The sequence below is a fragment of the Haliotis rubra genome, unplaced genomic scaffold (assembly GCF_003918875.1).
Source record: "Haliotis rubra isolate DU_JTF1 unplaced genomic scaffold, ASM391887v1 Scf885, whole genome shotgun sequence".
Lineage (NCBI taxonomy): Eukaryota > Metazoa > Mollusca > Gastropoda > Lepetellida > Haliotidae > Haliotis > Haliotis rubra.
In genome coordinates, this window is record NW_025767618.1 from 101,542 (window position 1) to 122,395 (window position 20,854).

Here is a 20,854-nt window from a genome sequence, read left to right on the forward strand (position 1 = left end):
GCGCCATGACGACACTCTAGTACATCACAATGCAGCCCCATGACATCGCTCTGCTACATCACAATGCAGCGCCATGACGTCACTCTGCTACATCACAATGCAGCGCCATGGCGTCACTCTGCTACATCGCCATGACGTCAGTCTGCTACATCACAATGAAGCACCATGATGTCACTCTGCTACACCACAAAGCAGCGCCATGACATCAGTCTGCTACATCACAATGCAGCGCCATGAGGTCGCTCTGCTACTTCACAATACAGCACCATGACGTCACTATGCTACATCACAAGGCAACGCTATGACGTCACTCTGTTACTTCACAAGGCAGCACCATGACATCGCTCTGCTACATCACAATGCAGCGCTATGAAGTCACTATGCTACATCACAATACACTGCCATGACGTCCCTATGCTAGACAACAATGCAGCGCCATGACGTCACTATGCTACATCACAATGCAGAGCCATGACGTCACTCTGCTACATCACAATGCAGCGCCATGACATCACTATGCTACATCACAATGCAGCGCCATGACGTCACTCTGCTACATCACAATGCAGCGCCATGACATCACTATGCTACATCACAATGCAGAGCCATGACGTCACTCTGCTACATCACAATGCAGCGCCATGACATCACTATGCTACATCACAATGCAGAGCCATGACGTCACTCTGCTACATCACAATGCAGCGCCATGACATCACTATGCTACATCACAATGCAGAGCCATGACGTCACTCTGCTACATCACAATGCAGCGCCATGACATCACTATGCTACATCACAATGCAGAGCCATGACGTCACTCTGCTACATCACAATGCAGCGCCATGACATCACTATGCTACATCACAATGCAGCGCCATGACGTCACTCTACTACATCACCCTGTGGGGTAGTTTGTAACATTCTTTAAGGTCACATGCAACCAAAATATATAACATAATTAAAACACAATTATCACTTATTCATGACATATAATATATATTGCTGGTTATGAAAAAACATATAAACAAAATTATAAGCGTACAATCGCAAATCAAAGGTGCAATATTTTATACTTGGGTTTACTTCCCTCGAAACGAAGCACCCGGGATACCGAACCCAGTCAGAGCGGGTGGGTGTGCACTCAAGTGTAACGGCTGGTTCATTAGCAGATTCCCGCACGGCTCATTGTGTGTGTATATATAGAGATGTTGGGTTTTGTAAATACATGCTCATTTTTTGTGTATAACATTTTGCAATCAACAGACATCATAACATGTCATGTGAACAAGTATCACACCTGCTTGTCTGTGTAATTACATAATGTGACAGAGACCGAACTCGGGCCATAAATCAATGCGTTTTTGTTTATGGTGTATAGCCTGATAGGTGTTAAGTTCAAATTGCATGTGGTCAGTGATCGAAGTTGTGTATTGAATATTGTCATTAGCAGACAGGCAGGCAGACACATAGGTGTCAATAAAACAGACATTGAGTTTTGTCTGTGACAACGACATATCTATATCACAGTTAGAAATTCTGTCAACGCTAAATAATGAACATTGCTTTTAAGTATCGAACTGAGAAAGTGACTCAGTAAGAAGAAGGTGTGGTGAAATAGACAAATGAAATTATATAAACAGTTAATCTACTGTCATAACATATAAAAAGCTTGCGCCTGTGAAATATCAACAAAACATTAGAAAAATAGCTCACACCAAAGCCTTCACCGAGTATTCACCGGACAACCCGCTTCCAACCTATTTCACTGCGCATGTGCTATGAGCGCAGCCCAGCTGTTGAAACCACTTCAATTCCCCCAAGCTCTGGGGGAAAATTAGTGAATCGTTTGAACTATGATTTCGCGTTGGTTTTTTCATCGCGTTATTGTTCAACTTTTTAAGTTGAATTTGCATTTTTGAGTTTGCTTAAAGGTCACATGCAACATAAAACACAACTTTGCAGATTCTGATACCTTTCGGTATGGACTTACCGAAACAAATCATCTGTTTTCATTCATATGTAAAGTATCACCATGGGCTGATATGAATCATATACAATAGTTCATAAATATTTTGTAACTCACCATTGGCAAGAGATGCTCCATAGTGGGTACATTTTGGGCCCACAGCATAATACTGGCCCTTTTCTCTCGTCAGCAGCACTTTCCCCCCTGGAACGTCCACCTCCTTCATCCTGTAACATGAGAGAGAATGATTGTCTTGTGTTCTCAAAGAAAGTAGTAGTGTAGAAGGGAGGTAACTGGTATTTAAAACATGTTAGTTTCATACACACTTGGATATTTGATCTCTGAAATAAGAAAGATTTTGTTGTTTATAGTTTTAGTGAGGTGAGGTGAAATTATGTTTAACGTCGTGCTTGAGAATATTTCGCTCATATGACGACGTGCATGTGTGTGTATGTGTACGTGCGGCTGCTTGTACTAGCCCAGACTTAAGCTGGTTTTATAGTGCTAGCCCACTGAGATACCATGCCTCAGTGAAGCAGGAATACCCCACTCAGACACATTATACTGACTCCAGCCGACCAGTCCCATTAATGCCGAGCGCCAGACAGAGACCAACAAGTACCATAATTTAACATCTTTTAGTATGACGCGGTCGGGGATAGAAACCACCGCCTTCCGCTCTCCGGGCGGACGCTCTCACCACTACACCAGGAAGGCAGTCAATTATGGTTTTAACACATGCAGACGTCTCTGTGAATTTTCTTAGAACGTCTGGCATTTATTATGGTGATTCTGCTGTATATATTTCTGCAAGCAATTGCAATTGGTCCCTTACTCTCCATCTTTCAGATCCTCCTGATTACAGACAAACACATCATTGGCTGCCATCTTGGTTTGTGAGCTTGGTTGCTGTGGTGATGACCTTGACCCTTTCTCTTCTGTAACAAGGTAAGTCCCTCTTGTTGGGGTCTGACTAGATGGTGTAGTGGTCGGTGTTACCGTTGATGCTGCCAGGGAAAATGCAAAAGTATTATTAAAAAATGACCATCAGTACTGTTGGAGTCTTGTGTGATTTCACCATGTCATAAAAAGAAAAATTGAATTGCAGTCATGTCCTGTCTTAACTAAACTACTTAAAGTCTCAAGTATTTTACTGCAAGAGTTCAGAGTATATCATCCATGTGAACATTCAGTTTGAACCAGCATTAGTCATCATAGGATAACATAATTACAAGCTTTGTGCAACATTTTGTTGCTTCAGTACTTCTGAAAAAGAAAGAAGGGATAGAAATACTTTTTTTTCTAAGTGTGCCTTTGGGCACCAGGCAAATATTTTAACTGTGCCTTTCAGAAATCAAGTGTGCCCACATGTTTTTAGAATGAATGACTGTAGCAATAATGATGATCATTTGAAAATTATTGTTAGTAAACAACAAATGTAACCTGTTTTCTTTTATCACTGATATGTCTTCTGTTTAAGATGGTTTTCTTAAGCATCATTTGTTCTGCTTTCCCAGCACCTTTGATAGCTAAGAATTGTGTGACAGGTTATCTTGTGCAATATATCTAACATACACAATTTCCTCTATAATACCTGAACTATCAGTACTCCCATCACTCTAAATGGAAAAACAACCAGATTTCTTTACATCATCCATCATAATTCCAGTAATTTCCTGGGCAATAAAGTCAATAAATGTTTTTGCTTGTTTGTCATTTGCGTAAGTGTTTTGTTTTGGGGATTAAATGACTAAAGGTGAGTTATGTCTCTTAGAAATTAGGCATGCCATAAGGGCACCGAGAATATTTTTTATCCGTGCCATTTCAACATTTACCGTGCCATGGCACCCTAATATATGGGGTATTTCGAACCCTGGAAAGCCACACAGTTGACTCTCAAGGTCTCAAATTATAGGATCAACAGGGTTTTATCTCAAAACATTCAAAATGTTGGTAACAATTGCCATATTAGAATACAATAATTCATGTTCTGGTTACAACGGACATACCTGGGAAGAGGAAAAAACTTCCATGAATAGTTTTATAATTTTGCTTCTGGATTTAAAAATGTAGGATGCTTCAGTGAGTGTAATATATTGAGTATATGTTTTTAAATCGCTCTTACCAATATTCCTACAACATCATGGAGGGGAACACCAGAAATGGGCTTCAAACTTTGTGCCCATGAGGGATTGAATCGAACCCAGATTTCCGATGTGATGAGCGAACGCTTCAACCACAAGGCTACCCAACTGCCCCTGTAGGATGCTTTAAGAATTTTAAAAAAAATAAATTCAACACATGTTCAAATTTTTAACAAAAACATTCCCCTAATAAACCCTTCATCTTGTCAAAAGAGTATCCAGCCCAGATTGCCACTTATTGGACTAGTCCATCTACAGCTTTCACCTTTACATCAACCACAGAAACATCTTGTGCATAAATCTCTTTTTCTGCTGAACAATCAATTTGCTGATATAAAATACCCAGAGACATGGACACATTTATTACAGCTTGTAAACATAAACATTGACTCTATAAGCAAGGCAAGTTGTATAAAGATTCATAAGAAAGTAGACCGATAGCTTAACTTAAGACACTACATCAGGCAATAGTCCAGTCCATACACGGTTTACTTTTATGAACAAGTTACTGATCATTTTTTCTCAAAAAACCTGAACCTGTGATTTGAAATAGAAATAAAATTATATGAGACTCTCTGATTACTTTTGTATTGTATGAAGATGTAGAAGCAACTTACTCACCATTTAAAGGTTCCCTAATTTCAGGCTGGTATTTTGTGGAAAGTGGCAGGAATGTTAGCAAGTTTATAGTATTTACATAGAAACCAGGACACGACCTCGAGTACCAGTGAAGGTATAAATAGTCCTTGAACAAATACTGACAGGTCATTGAGCAAGCACCCTTATCTCAGTCAGACATATATACAATTACAAGTCACTGACCAGCTACCTGTTGACAAAGACTGATAGGGAAACAATATAGTATTGTTGAGGTTATTATCAGTTTGGCTATAAATTCCTTATTGACTTCTTCACATTGTCTTTTGACCTTGACAAACAAAGTGTCCAGACACATCAGAAAGTATTGGAAAACATCAAGGAAATTAACCAGGTCATCAAAAGGTTTTAAACGCCACACACAGCAATATTCCAGTATTTTGCAGCAGTCTTTAAATAATCGAGTCTGGACCAGACAATCAACAACAGGAGCATCGTTCTACACAATTGAGATACGATGACATGTGTCAACCAAGCCAGCGAGCCTGCCCACCCGATCTCATTAGTCGTCTCTTACGACAAGCATGTGTTGCTGAAGATCTATTCTAACCCGGATCTTCACAGGTATAGACACTATTAGATTACTTTAGATTTTTCACACATATTTGTACAGAAGCAATTCAAAATAACTATGTCAAGGTGATGTATTTTACATATTCTACACAGATTAGTTGGTATTCTTGTTCAGTGAAACAGAATTATTCATCATAGTTATCAGCCTGAGACTATCAGGTTATCATACATATATGTTGTCATAGTAATGACATACTATGGGTTAGGGGTTATGACACAGTATATCGTGTGTACTATATAGTACATACAGTGAGAGAGCATATACCGTGTGTACTATACACAATGATAGAGCACATACTGTATTCAATGACAAAGCATATATGTGTACTATATTCGATGACACAGCAAATATTTCATGAACACGGTACACGCCCCTCACCTTTCATTGAAGAAGCTTTACATATACCTCTGTTCTGAGGCTTTCATCAATGGCATGTGTTAGTTCCCGGATCCGTGATAACAGGTCAAGCATGTGGTCTCGGCCCAGGATGTGTAGTGAATATAGCCATGTCACCTAGCTGACTTATCTTTGAGTGAAGTAACACAGGGATAACACTGTGTGAATGAGTGAGTCTGGTTCTAGGCTGCTTTCATCAATATTCTAGCTACATCACACAAGCCAACACAGGAAATTCCTGATCCTAAAGCATTTCTGGGTTCTTTGCTGGCTGTAGCTGAGTGCTTTTACCTCGAGAGTATTTTATACAAAACCAGCTGACAATACACGACATTCACATCGATCAGCCATAGTTACTGTGGTTCATGTAATTATATATGAATGAGTGAGTGAGTTTAGTTTTACGCCGCATTCAGAAATATATTCCACCTATATGGCAGCGGTCTGTAAATAATCGAAACTGGACCAGACAATCCAGTGATCAACAGCATGAGCATCGATCTACGCAATTGGGAACCGATGACATGTGTCAACCAAGTCAGCGAGCCTGACCACCTGATTCCGTTAGTTGCCTCTTACGACAAGCATGGGTTACTGAAGATAAAATTCTAACCCGGATCTTCTCGCACCCATTTTGTTCTGGGATTAGTGGGAAGGTAAGGGGGTCAGCAACCATGTACATAACAGTATTTAAAGAAATACTTTAAAACTAGGGGGCGGGGGGCATAATTGTAGTTGTACATAACATGCGCCGGGGGACGTACTTTGAACATAACATTGAGGGGGGTTCATGCTTCACCATACAAATCATCATCATCATCATCATCATCACACACACTCTCCACCCCCGACCTTACGAGGATCGAGCTGTAATCAATCTAATTCATCCTCTTTTTCATTCTATGCTTCCAAACTACACTGTACACTGTACGTGCCACAGGATTCAGCTGATGAAATGGAGGAGTGTATCTGAATTATATTCATCAAATATGACGACAGTCGGAAGGAAGCCTGGAAGGGTTGCATATGTGAAACGTTTGGGGTCCAGAGAGAGACAACGCTTCATAGCAGTAATTATTGCATCAGAGGTTTGAAAACATGCGGATTGCAACAAGAGAAACCTTACCTCTCGCTGCCCCTGGTCAGAAATCCGGAAATATCTCGTGTTAAGTGGTGGATGCATATGTCTATCTCAAGTTCTTATCATGCTTGTCATGCCGGTCAGCTAAGTCATGTGACCTGTCATGTCACGTGATCCCAACGTGACCTGGGTGAATGGATTCTGACATCCTGGTGCCTCTTATTAGTTTACATATATATAGTTTATATATAAACTACAGCCTGGATGGGGTTCTGCGTAGTTACACCGCATTGGACAATATTTCAACTATATCACTGCGTGTCAGTTTCATGTGGGAGAAAAGACCGACTTACCACAAACGCTGATGAAACTCATGAGCACGGTTTTTATGGCAGAGAAATACCCCGGGCGATTCTTGAATTCGAACCTACGATCAAAGGTTTTTTAGCATGTCCGATGGCCAGAAAATTTTGAAATTCTGTTAATCCCTAAAAAGGTGTTGTCTAGCGGTTTGTTAATTTCTTTATTTGTTTGTTGTTTAAACACAATGCACAAGGCTAAGCACTAGTCTATTAATGCCTGTGGCCTGGACTAGACAATCCGATGATTGACATCATGAACATGGGTCTACGCAGTTGGGATACTGTGACAAGCATCAGCTTGGCAGGTCACCGATCCTGTTAGTCGCCTTTCTACCACAAGCACGCGTACGGGTTGCTGAAAAATTACCTGTAACTCAGGTCGTGAATACGTGGCACCAAGCTGTAGTATATGGTAATAATTATCTATAATCTTGCTGTATGGTGGCGTGTATATAAATATACATGTTGTATACCGTTGTGACGAACTCTGATAACTCGATGTCTCGGTTGTCTCGATATAACATCTCGGTCCCGGCAGAATCCTTCATAATTTATCATTATTCAAGCTCTTTTAACCCGATACGGATGGCTCGATATTTCGGATATCTCGATATAATTTCATGGTCCGAACGAGCAAAATTACCCTTTTAATTCGATATTTACAAAGCAACTCGATATTCACCTACTTTTCACGGGCAAGTATCCCTCTGAATTGAGGTTGTTTCCACATGTTTACACACGGTGCGGCATGACTCAAAGGGATGCGGTAGTGTAAACTAATTAGGGTTAATTGAGTTGAAGGTGTCACTTGTTTGTTATTTAATTAAGATTAATTAAGAAGGAATTATAGTTAGGATGTACTCACTGTTACGACTAAACACTACTGATAACGGATTATAGTTTCGATCAAAACATACTGAGAATCCAATGAGGGTTTTGTGTAATCGCAGTTGAGAACGGCAGATGCGTATTATTTGTGGAATCGAGAGATGGAGGGCGAGATGAGGTGTCATTCAAGATGGACACTGTAACATAAGCTGTATCGCGTGTGACTGCGACCACTGTGAGTAAAAATGTATATACAAATATATATACATGAAATCTAATTTTTGTTTTGTTTTCTTTCATATAGTGATATGTGATGATATGCCCTGGTCGGATGTGTCGAAGTTCGGATAACTCGGTATTTTTTCTTGGTCCCTTGAATATCGAGACAACGGTGCTCGACTGTACTATTACAGTATACACACACTCTACATTAACACCATTCGTATGTTAGTTACATTTAATGTATTCGCAACTTAAAATGCCCGATCAGGTAGCCAGTAGCCAGTAGTCCCCGAACCACATTATTTTCCCTACCGCCAAGCCCTCTCTGCAGTGCTAAAGCCCTAAATAAAGCAAGTCTAGATTTCCTCAGCTTCTGAATCTCTGGTCTCCCTGGGGCTCCTTTTTAATTTAAATGGGCTTGTTTGTTACTATCAAAATTATATATATTCAGAGACTAAGCTTTAGTCTAAGGTAGCCAGGAACTGCACTGTGAACGAGGCAGCCTTACAAAACAGACAAATACTGATTCTGAGAAGGGTATATATATCCTATATCCTTCAGATAATGCGAGAGAAACATATGTTACGCCACAGTCAGCGCCATCGACGGAGAGTCGTTTATGGACAGGCGACGTGGGGTATAGGACACTTTTGGCACCGGTGATGCCCTGTGAGGCACAGGCCCTCGCGTCTTTGCGGAGATTAAAGATTAAAAATAATAATTTTTTAGACGACCCCCGACTCGAAATGCCACACAGTACAATACATGTCATAATGTATTATACTGTGAAGCATTCTGAGTCGGGAGTCATCTCAAGTCTTATATATTTTCTTAAAATCTTTAATCCTCGCAAAGACACGAGGGCCTGTTTTTAAGGCACATGTGAGTAGAATGGTAAGCAGGTGGCCACAACGGGGACAAGAGACTACATCGGGGATCGGGTGGCCAAAGTGGAGACAGACGCGCGCGTTAACCTGTGCGTTTCAAATCGTTGGAAATCACCTGGTACCTGCGTTAACGTCGTATCACACCTGCTGCAACAAATTACAGTCATACAAGGGGCGGTGGGGTAGCCTAGTGGATCAAGCGTTCACTCGTCACGCCGAAGAGCTGAGTTCGATTCCCCACATGGGCACAATGTGTGAAGCCCATGTCTGGTGTCCCACGCCGTGATATCGCTGGAATATTGCTAAAAGCGGCGTAAAATTAATCTCACACATTTACAGTCATACAACGCGGTCCTTACTTCAAAATCAGCACCCGTACAGTTCACGGGGAATTTATACACGCAGGTGGACTCTTAAGACTTTGGTACACATGTATTTTACAGGGTCAATTTCATTGTTTGGCGTGAAGAGACGCTATTAGCACCCTAATCGTCCGTGTGTTTTTTGTGAGCACAAACCCGTCACGTATATATGATTTACCTGCAGGGTTGACGTCGAACTTTGAGTGTTTCTTCCCCATGATTCGGTCTATAGCTGTCGGACGGGCAAGATGGCGGATGAAGATGGCGGATGGCGGACCTGCAAGATGGCGGGGATTCGTCACAGAGGCTCAATCACACACCATTCACAAACTTAATCTGAAAAGAAAAAGGAAAACAATGTATATGTAAGTTCTTTATGTTTAACATTGTCCAGACACTGCCAATATTTGGTCTATTCAGTTAAAGATATTCTATTATACCACCAGCTCGTAATTTGAGTCTTGCCCAGTCAAACCGGTGATTGATAGTATAGCAGTGTTCCTCGATGTCAGACTACGGTGCCGCATTATCAGAGATGCCATAGAGCCTGCCTACACAAGATGTCATCAAGATCCTGGTCTCCACCGACCGTAAGAGACGACTAACGGGATCGGGTGGTCAGGCTCGCAGACTTGGTTGACATATGTCATCGTATCCCAACATGTAGATCGATGCTCATGATGTTGATCACTGGAATGTCTGGTCCAGACTCGATTATTGAAACACCGCAGCCATATAGGTGGAATATTGCTAAATGCGGCGTTACACAACAAACAAACGTTAGAGGCGACTAATGGAATCGTTCGGTCAGTTTCTCTCCCTGGGGAGCATACAAGCCAAGCTGCCTTAGATATGCTAGAAGGTTAAGTCACATTTGCACCCTTGTCCTACCTGGTACTCACTCACTGCTGGCTGAATAGCCTCCTTCCAAAAAACGTCTGGGGTCTGAGAGACACAACATGTTAAGTGTTTTCATTGACAGAAGACCTGAAGCCCTAAAACCTGTTCACTCATCCCCTTAATTGATTTGTGACCACGTGACGCATATCACCCCGTGAAGGCGTGGTTTGACAGGTGTAAAGCAAGTCGTGACATACAGCTGACCCGTTCACCTAATGTTAACTCGCCAAGAATATATATAGGCCTCGGTATGTCAGGACTAGACCCGTGGTCATGGGCCTGGTAAATATCATCGACCCCGTCATGGGTATGTACCGTTTTTTGGCGACATTTTTAGTTGACATTTACACGCTGAACGGAACTGACAATAAACCTACCTGAAGAGCAAGCTGTTGAAACAGTAATTCATACACAAGTCTCAGCTGACATCCTTTCTCACCCGATATGCATGTTCAGGTCAGAATATATGAACTGCAGATTTAAAACAGTCCGAGAAAATTACACCTCCGGGTTGTTTACTTCAAGTAAACATACCGAGACAAGTCCCAGTGAGCGTCTTGATCGTGTAGCACAGACACGATATATAAACAGTGGTTGTGTGCATGGTGTACTCTTGTCATTGTAAGTCACACTCGCAGTCAGTCCTCTTGTGAATGGTTGACTCACACATGTATTGAGGTTAAATAAAAATAACTCCATAAAGGAAACCGTGAGCATTAAGTAATATTCGTGTCTCTTGATTTGAATGGGGATGGATACAGGTTCAAGTAGCTTAAGCTAAGAAAGGAGTGAGTGTGGTTTTACGCCGCTTTTAGCAATATTCCAGGAATATCACCGCGGGGGACACCAGAAAATGGGCTTCACACATTGGGCAATCGAATCCGGGTCTTCGGCGTCACGAGTGAACGCTTTAACCACTAAGCTATCCCACCGCCCAGAAGTCAGAAGGAGTTGGGGGTGGGGGTGGGGAGGAGACACTTTTTTGGCCGATCTTTTAACCAGTAATGGTTGCCCTAGCCCGGAAGTACGACGGGGTCCAGGACTTCCGCCGGAAGACAGACAGGTGAGTGAGTGAGTTTAGTTTTACGCCCCACTATGGCAGCTGTCCTTGCCACTATATTCCACCTATATGGCGGCGGTCTATAAATAATTAGGTCTGAACCAGACAATCCAGTGATCAACAGCATGAGCATCAATCTACGCAATTGGGTTAGAGACAGGTGAACGACGGCTTACGCTGTTTGATACGATCCAGCTGTATAGTAGCTAGTGAGTATAATTTTATTCTGCCTTTAACTAGTTCAAGTGATATCACATGCAGGGAATCGAAGCGGGGTATTTAGTGTGGTGAGTGAATTTATTAACCACATAGTTTTTGGTTGTAATAGTTCATTATCTGGATTCAAATTGACAGCTTGACACGTACAGTGGAAAAGATGTGAATGGACATGAGAATACTACTCCATCAACATCCCAGTATAACGTTCTACAACACCTGGCTACTGCTAAACGTCAGCTGGAGGGATTCGCTGTACTGCCAAGGGCAAGGTCAACAGTTATCTTTTCGCGGACGATTAGTTTACCTTCTGAACAGGTTTCTGTGTGCGAAGAAAATTAGGTATTTTGTGAAATGGGTACCGTCCACAGACCAGTCAAAGCAATCCAGTCACCGACCAATGTATAATCCTAACTGAAACACAAATCCCGTGCATCACAGACGTTCAAGACACACGTTTTTCACGTGCATCGTCTTACCCTTGCTAGCTGAATTGGCAAATAGCGGTCACCCCATCCCATTTGTAGCAGTCAGTGAGGGTCGCCGCCCCTGTGGTCTAGTGGAGAGCGAGTGAGTTTAGTTTTACTCCGCTTTTAGCAATAGTCCAGCAATATCACGGCGGAGGACACCAGAAATGGGCTTCAAACATTATACCAATGTGGGGCATCGAACCCGGGCTTTCGGCGTGACGAGCGAACGCTTCATCCACTAGGCTACCCCACCGCAGGTCTAGTGGAGAGAGCGTCTATGCGGAGAGAGGAAGAGTCGACGGTTCGATCCCCTGCCGTGGCATACCTAATGATCATACTTGTTGTTACTCTGCCTGGCGCCCGGCTTTTAAGGTGATGGAACCACGACTGGCAGGCTCGGAGTCTGTATGATGTGTCCGAGTGGGGCACCCATGTAAACCTGCGGCAGGGTATCTCAGTGGGCTGACAGTACCACCCGGCATTAGTACAACCACAGCTAGCTATAGTCTGTACTAATACAACCGCACATGTGTTTGCACGTCGCGATATTATACAATTATAGACTCTTGTAGAGGTCGATATCGGTTTTTATTGACCTGACAAGAGTCTATAATTGTTTTATTATATAATGAAAGAGAAACGGGTTTTAACATAAACTTTTAATGCACATACTGTGCCATCTATCCGAGTGATCTGATTGGCTGAAAAGGGGGTAAGCCCCTTCGTACGGGATTCCTTGTCTATTTTTAGTAACCCAAGTCAATATCGTAATTTATCAGAAAACTCAAGTCAATATCGTGTTTTGTAGTCAATCATGTGACGGTATTTTGACCAATCGTGGTACAGGAAAAATACTACCTCTATAATAAAAGTAAATCTAAACCTGAACGCGACATTAATCCCCACTGTCCTCAACCCCACCTTTCATTCGCCTTGGTTGCTAATCATAGGTGCACAGTTAGATTTAAAGTCATCTTTCGGGACATCGCCACAGCGGTATGCACGTGCACATTTGTCACCTACTATTACGTCACACACAATCCTGTATGTCAGGGTGTGACGTTGCTTTGATGTTTACCGACACCCCCTACAACATGCCTCAGTAGGAGTCTGCCTTCATGGCGGTGTACCTATCCAGGGTGAAAAGCATGACAAATGGCTTGATAAGCACTGTTTTTCCAAGGAATATTGCGTGTTGACTTGGTTCCAAATATCCCATCCTTGTTATCACATTCGTCTTTGATGTTGTTTACGACGTAAGGGTGAGGTGAGGTGAAATTGGGTTTAACGTCGTGCTTGAGAATATTTCGTTCATATGACGACGTGCATGCGTGTGCATCTGTATGTGCGGCTGCTTATACTAGCCCAGATTTAAGCTGGTTTTATAGTGCTAGCCCACTGAGATACCATGCCGCAGTGAAGCATGAATACCCCACTCAGACACATTATACTGACTCCGAGCCGACCAGTCCTTGTTGTACCCATTAATGCCGAGCGCCAGGCAGGAGACCAACAAGTACCATATTTTAACGTCTTTTGGTATGACGCGGTCGGGGGTCGAACCCACGACCTTCTGCTCTCCGGGCGGACGCTCTAACCACTACACCAACAAGGGGTACAACAAGGACTGGTAGGCTCGGAGTCAGTATAATGTGTCTGAGTGGGGGTATTCATGCTTCACTGCGGCATGGTATCTCAGTGGGCTAGCACTATAACACCAGCTTCAGTCTGGGCTAGTACAAGCAGCCGCACATACGGTGACAGGCCGGGAAAGCCACATTTCAAAAAAGATTATTGCCGGGAAGGCCACATTTCAATTACATGGCTGTAGCCGGTAAAGCCACATTTCCAATAGATTAAATTAATTAATGGATTACCGTAACCGATAAAAGAATGTCCCCATGTATAATATTGTTTTCACAAGAAACGAATAATCTTCCTTACTCACAAGCGTGGTGTTTAGCAATACCGGCAAAGACTATCCCTATTTATGATTCTAAATCACATTGTATAATATTGTTTTCACAAGAAACTAATAATCTTTCCTACTCATAAGCGCGGTGTTTGGCTTCTTCACCCAGAGTTTATTACTCAAAATGGAACCACCTCCGGTGGTACATGAGTACATAAAATGGAATACAGAATATACAAAGTATGCAAGAAGGTGACAGGGAATATACGCAATGATTACTGAAAAGTAGAACAAATACATTTGATAAATTTAGATAGGTGTTAGTTGAAATTTTAGTACTTGACATCAATTGTTTTATATGTAGAGAGATTAGGGAAGGAACAAGAGCTATCTTCTAGGTCAGAGATGCGTTGTTGGCTAAAATATAAACATCTAATGATAATAAAAAAAAGAGATAATGGAATTCATCCCCAGTTAACTGCGAGTTACAAAGGTCACATACTCTTTCTTTTCATGCGAGATTCGTCCATCTCCCACTTTCTATTGGCAATTTATGGTTAGATATTTTAAAATATAGAATAGGTTTCCAAATATTTTTCAGCAGTAGGTATTTGTCGAGTGAAGGTGAGATTTTTAAAATCTTATTTTGTGATATTATTTAGAAATATGTGATATACCTATTAGTATATTATATTGTGCTAATTATAGAAACAAAACGTGTTATGATCTGCATATAAGTATGAGGAAACATGTCTTGTTTTGTTAAATACGGTAACCTGTTTGAATCACTAAGCATGTTTTGACAGCATAGCCGGGAGAGCCACATTCCATGTTCACGCAACCATAACTATTGTCGGGAGAGCCACATCAATTTAGGCTATATGTTTCGGAAATATGGCTCTCCCGGCCTGTAACCGCACATACACATACACACGCATGCACGTCGTCATGTGAGCGTGATATTCTCAAGCACGACGTTAAACCCAATTTCACCTCACCTATATAATAGCGCTTTGTGAAAGGAGGCCTATGCAGAGAAAAGCAATGTTTGGCCAAACTTTCATCCTCTTTATGGAGATTTGGTTGTTAGGGTGTGCTGAAAATCTTAATCCCGATCTTGCTATCAACCACCGGTTTTTTCTTGTCCAGACGCTAGAAATGACAGGTATCTGTGATGCCACGTGCACCTTTACATAGAGAAAGCCATCAAGCCACATCTATAGACTGGAAGACACGAAGTTTGTTTGTTTGCTTGTTTTACGCCGCACTCAGCAATCTTCCCGCTATATGATGGCGGTCTGTAAATAATCATGTCTGGACCAGGCAATCAAGTGATCAACATCATGAGTGTCAATCTACGCAACTAGGGTACGAATACATATGCTAACCAAGTCAGCGAGCCTGACCACCCGATCCCGTTAGACGCCTCTTACGACAAGCATGGGTTACTGAAGACCAATTCTCACCCGGATCTTCAAGACACGAAGTAGCATGTGACTTAATTTAGTTCAAATTCACTTTTTGGCACCTGTTTTATAACAACCATGGACATACATGATGCTATATAACCATAGTACCTTAATGTCAGCCTCATTTTAGGATTCAGCAGATATTATAATGAGTGCTAGACGATCACCTCAAAGACGCTTGTATCGTTTTGCAAAATACTAGTACAGTAATATATACCGTACTTGCTCTAATAAGCGTCGGCCTCTTATAAGCGCCGGGTCTCTAATAAGCGCCGAGTACATTTTTTTACAAATGAATTCACCCTTGATCAAAAAAAGATTTATTAAGGAATGGTCTCTTTAATCATAACTTCCTGTCCTCCACATGGCACGGGTTGATGGATATTGTGTAATAATCGCCGGGTCTCCAATAAGCGCCGGGCCTCTAATAAGCGCCGCGTCTGAAAGTCCGTTGAAAAAATAATCTCCCTGGCGCTTCTTAGAGGAAATACGGTATTATGAGCGGTGTATGTTGAGATTTCGAACTTGCTTTGGGGAATTGTTTAATTGCTTTGTAAAACCATAACCAAATGAGGTAGTCGTAGTTTTGGCCTAAGTTTGGTTTGGTATAAAATTTTCCAAATCCTCTCGGTAAAAAATGTTGACTCTTGTTTTCAGTTATCAAATATCATCTGTGTCATGTAACAGTTCAGGTGTAACTTCTCGCGGTTTTTCTAACCTTCGTGTAAAACTTCAAGCAACTCGCACAAAAAAAAACTTTCTAACTTTCCGCTCCTGTCACATCGCCCTGCCAGGAAGTGTGTTGCATGTGAACTAATGGCAGGCCCCGGGCTGTGACGAGTTAACAAGTCGGTGTGCCATTATACACTGTGGCTGGGTGCATCGTCAGTGACGGTATCGGGACATTTATGTGTACAGTTGTCTTGAAATCTTCAAGAAAATATATTCGTGAAATACTGCTTGTTTGTGAAATCCGAGTGAGTGAGTGAGTAAGTATGGTTTCACGCCGCTTTTAGCAATAGTCCAGCAATATCACGGCGGGGGACACCAGAAATGAGCTTTAACCACTAGGCTACCCCACCGCCCCAAATGGGATAAGACGACATGCTTCAAGTCTGTCAGCGAGCCTTACCACCCGATCCCGTTAGTCGGTACTCAGGACAAGCATGGGTTGGTGAAGACCAAGTCTAACCCGGCCCTTCACAGTCTTGTCATTAGAATGCATACCAGAACCCGTGAAGGTCCGGGTTAGAATATTGATCTTCAGTAACCCATGCTTGTCGTAAGAGGCGACTAACGGGATCGGGTGGTCAGGCTCGCTGACTTGGTTGACACATGTCATCGGTTCCCACTTGTGCAGATCGATGCTCATGCTGTTGATCACTGGAATGTCTGGTCCAGACTCGATTATTTACAAACCGCCGTCATATAGCTGGAATATTGCTGAGTGCGGCGTAAACTAAACTGACTCACTCACGTTAGTCACCACTTAGGACAAGCATGGGTTGCTGAACATCAAGTCTAACCCGGAACTTGACGGATGTCATGACGTACAGTCTTGTCATTAAAATAATAAATGCACACCAGATGCTTTACAGTTGAACGTTTTACTTTATATCATTAGCTTAAAACTTTTAATAGGTAACAAAATAGCAAATACGAATGTTTAGCCTAAATGTGTTTGTATAGTTTCAACTTTCTGAACGTTTACTTAGCAGGGGCTGAGGTAGGCTGTTTGCAGGCTGCGTTCTTCAGAGTCACACCTACCGGTCCTGCTGACGTAACCTAATTGATCTGAACCTGCTAACTGGCCTGTCGGACACTCAATCCCGTGGGAAAACTAGAGAACTATTACAGTGAATATCACGGAGCGAGCCCTTCATAATTCAATTAATATAAACATATCCATTTTCAGGATTTTTAACAGGCTATCGTAAAGATTAGTTCAGTTAGTTCTTTATTACCTCCCCTTCCATAGGAATTTCGTGGTGGAAAAGCGTCCCTCAATTACCCATTGTACAATATCATCCTTCTATTTACATCAATACTTTGGATCTGTTCACCGCCACAGCTTTGTTCCGGAAGTGACGTCATCCGCTACTACCCTCGTTCATACTTTAGGAACCAATTCAAAAGTTCAGTACAGGCTAGAAAGAATTGATTCATTTTTTCAGACAAAACCAATAACCCTTCTCAGGTTGTGGTGTGTGGCTATTAACCATAAGAGAATGAAGATAAAATATCCTGGATAATCGAGGGTGTAGCTACTAAGTTGTTTAAAGCAGTTATGGGCTTTAAAGGTTATGTTGTTCTGTCTACGTCGTCGTGTCTGGTCTGGTCAAGACTAGGCTAAACAATTACTGACTTTAATCTAGTCCAGTCCAGACAGAATGTGAGGTAACGCCATGAACAACGACAGACGCCATGGGGACACGACGCTCACAACGAGAGAAGCTTAAATTAACGTGCGTGCGGCTCGAAACTACATTCACTCTCACTTGTTACTTTAGTCATGCAGCTAATTCTGCCAAAACCTGTAATACAGTACCAAATTTTCCTACTCCCATATATCAATTGACATTGTGAAATGAGACACATACTAGATAAAGCGGATATATTTACTTTCACATAACCTTGACATGAGGGAGCGTGGTAACGAGGTAGGGTAGTATTCAACGTTTAGGGTTTTTTATGCGGAGGGTAAACAGTTTTGTAAATTCAGTTTGGCTAGTAGTTGGAGATGGGGTGGGATCAACAGCAGTAACAGTAGTAGTAGTAGAAGCAGCCGGAGAAAATGTAGTAGTAGTAGAAGAAGTAGTAGTAGTAGTAGTAGTAGTAGAAGTAGTAGTTGTTGTTGTTTTAATAGTAGTAGAAGTGCGAATACGCGTATGATTTTACGCCGCCTTCAGCAATAATCCATCAATATCACGGCTGGGGGACACCAGAAATGGGCTTCACACATTGTACCCATGTGGGGAATCGAACCCAACGTGACGAGCAAACGTTTTAACCACTTAGCCACCCCATCGCCCCTAGGAGTAGCAGCAGCAGGGGAAGCAGTAGCACGTAGATCGATGCGCATGCTTTTGATCACTGGATTGTGTGGTCCAGACTCGATTATTTACAACATTGCTGAGTGTGGCGTTAAACAACAATCAAAAGATCTATCTAACTACATGTCATCTTGCCCCGATGTCTACCGTTGCTCCTGCTGTCGATCACCGGCTCAACTGGTCCGGTATGTAGTATGTTGAAGGCCATGATAGCACGTGACACAGCAAGAGGGTAGATGACGGAGGTTCATGTTCTCAAATGTTCCGACCACAGACTTAATATTTCCCACACAAACAATAGGTTGTTGTTAGCTGCGGGGTTTTTTCTCAGCTATTTTTCCTTTAACCCAAACGGAATTCGTTTCTGAGAAAAGTGAAGACGGATATATGACTTGTGTGTGTACGGTATTGTGTTTCTACCTGATGTGTGTGTAATTGGGGCTGTCATGTAAAGAAACATCAATCTTAATCACTATATCATCTGCATCTTGTGCGACACATACCACGTAAATGCAAGCACCACGCTGCCACCTGTATGTCATCATAATGACAGTCGTGATCTATTCAAGCCCGGGGGCCTCACACTCGAGCAGTACTCTCAAGCCAGACGTTAGACACAGTAGACGAAATATAATGAAACACATGCACGAATACCCTGTAGTGACTTCGTATTTAGTACCAATTGTTGATCGGCACTCTAGAAATTTGCGAGTCAATAATGAAGCATACGACTGTATGAATAACGCCATGCATCGTTTTGACTTCTTTCATGGGCATTTAGAAGTTGCGGTGATGAAGAATGATAATTTTATGGATATACAACTTCTTTATTCTGTGAAAGGTGACGTTTCGATTAGCACCACTTGCTTTACCAGGGGCGGATACAGCTTTTTGAGAAGGTGTGTGTGTGTGCGTACATGCGTGCGTACAGTTCAGAAAGGGGGTGGGGGTGCATAGCTCATTTTCACCCGTTTACACGAGAGTTTCAATGGTCATTTGATAAACTTTCAGGACATACCCCTGCATCCCCCTTCTCGATCCGCCTATGTGAAAATTACTTGCTTGACAACGACATTAGAATCTATTATCGTCGTTTCGGTGTAGATTCGAATGTTTCATTTTTTAGCTTTAATAGTGTTAATGTAGACATACAGAACACGTGGAAATGGGTATACTAAATCTGTAGGTCCTAACATTTCTGATGTTCTCAATGGACTGTGTTTAATTGAAACTTACATGCATCGTTAACCATGCGCGTAACCTTTCACCTTTTCACAGTTGGTTGTTTAATATGCTCATATATATAGTACGATGTACATACGATGTACATCACAGGGATAGCATACATTGTCCTGGCAAAATGTGCTTGAACTGAATACAATTTAATAAAATATCCCAACATATCACACATCACCTGCATGTCATTGGCGGAAGTCAGTTTCGGTAGGGTGGGTAGGTGGGTAGTGCCCCCTCGTCTTTCTAAAGATGTCAGTTTACATCTCTGATACACATTGTAAACCGTCGCTAATTATAGATCTTCTCGTAATTTGTTTCAGACATAAAGTGCTGAAACTGCAAATTAATTACAATTATCAGCATTGTATTTGTATTGCTGAACATGAACTAGATCTCAATTCAAATCTCCATCTTACCGTGTTGTTGAGTCAGTAGCCGGCCCTGGACGTGCAACTCAAACATGAAGCACCACGGGACAGTGAAACGTAATCCAGGTAATACTGTAAATATATTAAACAAATACTCCTACCTGATGAACCCGCGTTACCGGCACATCATGCAAACATCCAAGGTACCAACGTAGGTATTACATAAGTATCCGACCCACTAATTACAGGTGATCAAGGTAGGTGCAGGTAGGGCGAGAACGCAACAGAGACGAGTGATTCACGAAGCTTATTAACGTGGGACCCGCTCCACTGCCTCAGGTGATACGAACATGTTTTATTCAACTTTTGACAGATACCGTAGTGTCTCTTGAAGAAGATATAGAAAATTACTCCCCAGCTTAGAAGATATTCTGTACTCACCTCGTCGGTTTTGAGATTATATGAACACTATATTGCATGTATGTTGTTTAATGTCGCACTCCAATATTCCAGCTTATAGCGGCCGGTGAATATTTTATTGAATCGGGGCCAAGCACTCCAGTGGTTGATGAAATGAGCAACGAGGACACACATCAACTGCGATCCTGTTACAACCAGGATATAGGTGAGGTGAGGTGAAATTGGGTTTAACGTCGTGCTTGAGAATATTTCGCTCATATGACGACGT

At 42.0% G+C, this 20,854-nt stretch overlaps 1 protein-coding gene across 5 annotated transcripts in view; it reads right to left on the reverse strand.

Moving 5' to 3' along the window:
* Nucleotides 1-20,493, reverse strand: part of LOC124263474 (apoptosis-inducing factor 3-like) — a 48,137-nt gene extending 27,644 nt beyond the window's left edge. For 2 of the 5 annotated variants that reach the window (XM_046698124.1, XM_046698123.1), the window contains exons 1-4: nt 20,328-20,493; nt 9,661-9,818; nt 2,805-2,976; nt 2,087-2,196 (exon numbers count right to left, since the gene is read on the reverse strand). In XM_046698124.1, the coding sequence (XP_046554080.1) occupies nt 2,087-2,196; nt 2,805-2,976; nt 9,661-9,700 (322 nt within the window). In that variant the 5' untranslated portion in view covers nt 9,701-9,818; nt 20,328-20,493. Of the gene's footprint in view, nt 1-2,086; nt 2,197-2,804; nt 2,977-6,866; nt 6,975-9,660; nt 9,819-10,759; nt 10,964-20,214; nt 20,238-20,327 lie in introns of those variants that run through there. The other 3 variants (XM_046698126.1, XM_046698125.1, XM_046698127.1) reach the window with 3 other exon arrangements.
* Between the last annotated feature and the right edge of the window lie 361 nt (nt 20,494-20,854).